This window comes from Sander vitreus, chromosome 15 (assembly GCF_031162955.1).
Source record: "Sander vitreus isolate 19-12246 chromosome 15, sanVit1, whole genome shotgun sequence".
Taxonomy (NCBI): domain Eukaryota; kingdom Metazoa; phylum Chordata; class Actinopteri; order Perciformes; family Percidae; genus Sander; species Sander vitreus.
This window is the reverse complement of record NC_135869.1, coordinates 17,178,962-17,185,930: the sequence shown is the minus strand read 5'-3', so window position 1 is coordinate 17,185,930 and position 6,969 is coordinate 17,178,962. Positions and strand designations below refer to the sequence as shown.

General features: G+C 38.4%; 1 protein-coding gene across 4 annotated transcripts in view; it reads right to left on the bottom strand.

The window, feature by feature from the left end:
- Positions 1–2,201: 2,201 nt before the first annotated feature.
- LOC144530820 (BAR/IMD domain-containing adapter protein 2-like) overlaps positions 2,202–6,969 on the bottom strand; it is a 56,392-nt gene continuing 51,624 nt past the window's right edge. For 2 of the 4 annotated variants that reach the window (XM_078270579.1, XM_078270581.1), the window contains one exon: positions 2,202–3,784. In XM_078270579.1, coding sequence (XP_078126705.1) covers positions 3,715–3,784 — 70 coding nt within the window. In that variant the 3' untranslated portion in view covers positions 2,202–3,714. Of the gene's footprint in view, positions 3,785–4,298; positions 4,342–5,694; positions 6,147–6,969 lie in introns of those variants that run through there. The other 2 variants (XM_078270580.1, XM_078270582.1) reach the window with 2 other exon arrangements.

The following is a 6,969-nucleotide window of genomic DNA, read 5'->3' as shown; positions in this document are numbered from 1 at the left end:
AACTTGAGTGTCCATTTTTATTCTTTATTTTTCTTATTCTCCAGATGGATATTTCCCGCCCCCCATACATTTTTTCTTTCTTTTAATAATAAAAAATGATTGATACTAAATTGAAAATAACACTGACAGTAATGGCATGACTTAATGTGATTTCAGTTGGAGTAAATTCCAAAAGTGTGTCTGGAATCTTAGTATCTTAGTGATACTCCACCAACAAACTTTTACTGTAAAATACCAGGCCTCTATAGGTGTGAAATGTGACTGGTAAAAGTTGGAAGTTGTGTCCTTCATTTTTGTAGCTTGGGTGCGAGTTTCTACATTGTTTTTTGTAAACAAACAACATAATACATATAACACAATGCATAGTCAGTGTATTGACAGATATTTTGGTGAATATTTGAGAGTTTGCAGTTAAGTATTTTACACAAAGATATAGATTTTGGGTTGAGTATCACTTCATGCCGTTTGTTTATTCTTTCTTACAATGAAAGCCACCATACTTATTTCCAATCATTTATTTCCAACAGGGAACAGTGAAGACGAGCCAAAAGATTGAGTGCCCCACGGTCCTGACTGGAGGAAGATGAGTCCTGGTCCTTCTCAACACAGAAAAGCAGAATTATTATATCTAGATGTTTTACAGAGTTTTATTTTTATCAACATTTGGGGCATCTTTATGAGACAGTGCCTCATATTGTAGTTAAAAGACCCTTAATGATTTGCACCTTTATTTTAATTTTATTTTTTTTTGTGAAGAAAGAGATAGCTGCTGGTAAGGCAACCTGAGTGAAAAGAGTGGATACAAAATCAGATCATATTGTTTGCAGAAAAAGCAATCATCAGTATATTAGTTCAATATACAGTATATGACGATGACTTGTTTGCTTGATCAAATTTATGTAATTTGTGAATTTAAAAGAAAATAAAAATAAGAGGAGAAAAAAAATGAAATGATAGGCTTATCATAGCTTCTCCTCTCATTGGCTGCCTTGGTCCATCTGCTTACCATTGATCTGGCATTTTTAAAGACTGTTACAGCTCTCACTGTTGGAGCCAGAGAGCAATGCTTGATGATTGTTGCATAAGAAGCTAGTGTTTTATTTCAAACTTTTAAACAGCCATGGTTGGCGGTGATGGTGTTTGAAGATGGAGTTGCTGAAACCTAATTTGTCCCTTTATACAAGTCATTTTTATGGTGGATTCGGTGTGCTATGTTAATGGAACCATAATAGAGGAAAACAAGGTGTTGTCACTCCCTAATTATCACCACCTCTCACTCTGGTTAATGATGACCTACAGTATAATGTCTACAGTTACCATATCTGTCTAGAGCACTTTGTATAGCCAAACTGGGTCTTTATTTATAGAAGTGATGGCTCTGTTGCCTTTCATCTCCCTGTCCTGGAATGAAATATCTTAAACATGTTCGGTTCCTTATTTATGCCCACAGTGCCAGCTACAGGTTCACTTTATTTTTTTTGGCATATTGGCTTCGTTTATAACATTTCATCAGCAATAGAGTGACACCAAAGGGACAGAGAGGCGTTTCAACACAACTTAGCAGTGTTGTGTCAATATGCCAGTCATGTATGTTGAATGTCATCTTAATGCATATTTTCTACATATTGTCCATAGTGTCATACATAATGTATTAAATTACACTTGCGCCAAATGCCTGGGTCTGAGGCGTACAAAGTATGACATCTCACATATTGTATGAATGTTTTACCAACGTAGCAGGTAGCTTGACTTGAATTACTACTGCTGTATCGACAGCCCCCTCCCCCTCTCTATCCTTCTGTAGCTCAAAGTGCCAATTCAGTTTCCTCTCACCTTGCCTTTTAAGTTCTGCAAGTAGAGAAAACATCACTAGTATTTTTGTACGATTTGAAAAGATGCAATCCAGGATGACAGTCTCTAAAACTCGCCAAAGAGAAATTACAAAGCCTATTGGCTAAAGTGGCAGACACCTTTGGAGAAGGTGAGGTGGGTTGCTCTTTGCACAGGTAGTAACATCATTGCTGTTTCCATTGCCCCCTCTCACTCATTGCTATTGTACTATCCCAAACAAATAAATCCAAATACTTTTTTTCCCCCTTCTTGTGTCTGTAATATATTAATCCGCATTGTTGTCGAGGAAGTGCAATTTCTTACAAAATGAGAACACATGAAAACATGACATAACACAACACATAAAAGTATGAAGTTTCTGCCCATTTAGATTTATTTTGGACAAGATAATTTATATGCACTTTCTGTACAGTACAGATATAATACAAACAGAGACAAAGGTGAGAAATAGACAGAATGAAAGCTATATAAAAGTAAAAAATGCATTTGAAATTTGCTGCCAATGAGCTGTGTAATAAAAGCCTGATCATATTACTCAGTGTAAAGGACTCACCCATGGAAAACTTTTCATGATTTAACTCTCATCCATGGAAAATTGACTTTTCACAATGTAACTTGATTTATTGCAATCTAAGAGGCATTGTAGCTCATTCACACAACCACACACTATTTATTTTTCATCACATACAGTTCCACTTCTATCCCCACACATCATACTGTAGATAATTGCCTCTGCTCTAAGCTTTTCTTCCAGATGTGTATAATACTGAGAATGAACGATGAAAAGCTATGTTAATACTGTACCTTATCTGATAAGCTACCACTCCCTCAAAGCTAAATATATATATTTTTTTATTAAAAGCCCCTATATATATATATATATATATATATATATATATATATATATATATATATATATATATATATATATATATATATGCACTGTATTTCATTTCTTGGCTTCATATCTGGCAGCTTAGATATTACTGAAATTTTAAGAAAAGGAAAAAAATAGTAAAAATATTCTTGTATTATGTTGGTGGAAGTGCACTGTACTGAAGATCGCTAAGCAAAAACAAAGTTCTGACATTACAAGCAAACAAAACAAAAAGGGAAACAATCCTACCTATATTTTCAGGAATATAAAAATACAAGTTGAACTGTGATGCATATGCCCTCAAACCAGTTTACAGAATGATTGGGTCAATGCTGCATGAAGCATATGTTTTAAAAAAAAAAAGAAAAAAAAAAGAAAATAGAAGGCACAGTCCCCACATTGAAAATATGGGTATACTGTATCACAACTAGTAAATGTATAGTACTATATCACTTAACAAAAGCAGAATCCTACTTTCCCTAACTGACCAGTTCTAGCTATTTGTGGCAGTATCCAATCAACACGTCGGTGCATGTTCAAGTGATGCACCAACAACTGCTGTGGATAATCTTATTCACCCCCAAGCCTCACCTAAACAGCTCGTTAATGCAAATAATCCTCAAATGAAATTTACAGTGTATAGTGTTGAAGAACAAAAGAAATCAGATAAATAATAATTCCACTGCATTACTTGTAAAAACCTATTAGCCATACCTTATCCACAACTGGTGTGATCTAAATAACTAATACAATCTACTCTCACAATTGCAATTGAATGTTCAGGCTGAGACATTCAACATTTGTGAAAGCGTTTGCAAAAACATCCCAAGGATTAACCGAAGATTTTCAGAGGGAATTTTCACGGCAAAGAAACTCAATTCTTAGCAGTGTGGTACATTTTGTGATAATATACAACTCAAACATGCCAATTTTGGCCTTTTTTCTCTCTCCCCTTTAAAAAGTGGACAAAAGGGGGCAGCAGGCCGCTAGTAGAAGATGGGCGCAGATCGGTCATCAGTGAAGGTGGGCCGGAGGTAGACCTCCAGGGAACGGTCACTGTGGGGAGAGGAGGGGGTGAGACAAGGAACAGTGACAGTTAGGTTGAACACATGACAGAATTTAGATAGATCATGGCCAGTTATGTAACCACACCCAAAGAAATCTACCTTCCCGTAGTTTTGTTTCTTACAGTAAGTTGAGCAAATAGTTACAGTATCTACTGCGAGTTTTAGCAAGCATGTAATGAGAAAACTCAAGTAAAATATGGAGGGGGAGAGAACAAAAACAGCTTGCTATAGGCATGCATGCAGGGTTAGTCTTCTCTGTATGATGGTGTGATGCACACACATAAGAAAAGGGAAAGTTATTCTTTTACAACCCAAAGCCTGCTGGACTGACAGAACCAAATGCTGCCACATCCGTGGAGGCCAAAGGACAGAAAAGACCAGTGATTCCCAGCATCCTACTGATGAGCCAGACAGCCAATGACAGCAGAGAGAGAGAACCAGGCAGTAAGAGAGAGAAGGAAAAAAAGGGATTGGCTGAAAGGCGATGGAGGCTGGTGACTTACGGAGGTCCTGTTCCCTCAGAACCGGGACAATTCTGGACCCAAACTGGAAGGTAAAGAGAACTTTGGGGTTTGAATGGCTCATCTCTCAGATCATGCATGGGTCACATTTTGTAACAACACTGCTGGTTAGTATGGTGCAAGATGAACATACAATAGGTTGATAATAATAACTGTAACTGAAATGAGGGATGGAAAACAGAAGTACACACTTCATGCTCAACATGCCATATAGGCCTACTGTGTGCTAACCCTCTGTGAGGAAATGTGTGTGCAGCTGTGGACATACATTTTACTGCAAATGCAATCAACAGGCAGTTTTGTGCTAAAAATGCAATTATTATTTTTATCACCCAAATACAACTCAAACACAAGCCAAAATACAACAAAAGATGATAAGCAGGCAGGCAGGCAGGCAGGCAGAGGTCAGATACTCACAATACGCATATTGTACACAAACCACCACACACACTGACAGTCCTTTTTTTTTTTTTTACAGTGACACAGAGCACCACATACGCTATGGGTGTTACTGAAGGTGGGGGAAGGATAAAGCTGCATGCTTGGGACACAGCTGTGGCCAGAAATGATTTGGGTGGCAGTTTTGAAAAAATAATGAAACATTTAAACGGGAGAAAAAGATCAGTTCAGAGCCATACGTTTGAAACAAGGGAAAAGTTCAACATAACTGAAAATGTCGTCACTGACAGAACAGATTTCTCGTCAGACCAGACTGTTTATTAATATATAGAGATATGTTTTATTTAGAATACCTTTGTAAAAATTCACCATACATTCAAGGTCCATTTTTAGTATCACATTTTCTGGTTTCCCTCCACAGCATGCACAAGATAAACACTTTTTTGTCTGGAAATATATATATTTTTTTTTTACAAGGACAATAATTGTTTTAAAAGAAAAGACCAAAAACTACATAGCCATTCAGGGAATACAATCATAAATTACACTATGAGCTGCAAAAGCCGTGGTTTCATTTTTACCGAAAAACTAATTCACAGCTGTTTTTGAGGATACTCATCAGAAGATAGATAGATAGACTCCTCCAAACTCACTGCTGCTTGAGAAAAAAGACCAAACTGAAGGTTAATGGAGTGAGGCATTTTTATTTTTACTAACAATTCTGGCAGTGAGTTTAGCCAAGATTGGCAAAACTTTCTATGGGGCTGAGGGTGGAACGTTTTATGAATTTATATGAAAACATGTTTTTTTGCAATGATCATAATGAAGTGCAATTTCGTGGACTGACGGAAACAATTGATATTTTTATATATATATAAAAAATATCAATACATACTGTATATTCTTGAAGCTCAATTTGAAAAGTTGCTTCATTGCTCATAAAGTATGTGTTTAAAAAAAAAGAAGCAAAGTAAGGCAAATATGACACGCTCCCTCTGGACGGAAAATCAAGTCTAGCACTGACATAAGAACAAGTGCGACCTCTCTCAGAACAGAAACATAGTATTCTGCTGCACAGCCTTACTTTGAACCAAGCTTTTTTTGAGCATGTGTGTGTTGGGTGGGAACTCGATAATACTGGGCCCACTTGTGCTTAAAAAGGCCATTCAGCCAGTGGCTTTAGTACAACGACATTGAAGTCTTTTGGCACTTGTACAGTACATGAACATGTCCTTTAGTTTGACAAAATGACACAACCATGTACATGCATGAAAGACAAGCAGTAGCAAAGGCAGTCTCTTGAGAGATCAGTCCGTGATGGTGGACTGTGATCAGAGATAGAGTATTCAGAGTCCATATCGCTGCATGCCGAGCAGGTAGGCCCCACTCTGGCTCTCTTGCTCAACGCAATCCTCCACCCACCAACCGCTACTGTCCACACCGACACCACCAGCAGCAGCACCCGGGATGGATGGAAGGAGGAAAGGAGGGACCCGAGGAGGAAGAGAGGACAGAAAGGAGGGATGAAACTGGCCTCTTCCACTTGGAGAAGGGGTGTGTGTGGAGGCAGAGGAGGAGAGGTGGAGATAAGTGGACAGGAGGGAGGCTAAGAGGAGGGAAAGATGGGGAGGAAGAGGCCCCTGTGCTATCCGGAGCTGTCTGTGTCTGTCTGTATGTCTGTTCTCACACAGTCGAAATCAATTTGCCATCAGGACTGTCACTGTGGAACAAAGAGAGAAGGAAGCTTGCCAGGTCGGACACACTCAGAGAGAAATGGAGAAAGACAAGACAGGCACAAGGATGCAGGGTAGAGTTTTGAAGAAGTGTAGGTGGGGCCATGAAATCTACGTTGCCCCACCTATAGCTACAACTCCAAACACACCTGCTGTGAGGTAGATTGGACTTCCAATTCTCTCATCAACACTTTTTAATCCAGATATATTTGCTAGTGTGATGTTATTGCCCATATAAAAGCACTTTTATTGAATATTTGCATCTGGCTGTCACTAAAAGTAGACAAACCCCAGACATTACTGTTGATGAGAAAATCAAGTCATCTCCTTAGCTGGAGGGATGTAGTATTAGATTAGTCTGTTGGGGTGAATACACCCTGCAGCACAGTGTTGTCTCAAAATACTGATACAGAAAAAAAAACACATTCAGAGCAGACAAGAGTATGTAAAACAGCTCGACACTGGTGCCCAAAGCCCCAGACTGACATGCAGTGATGACTGAGATGAGGTCAGCATGATGT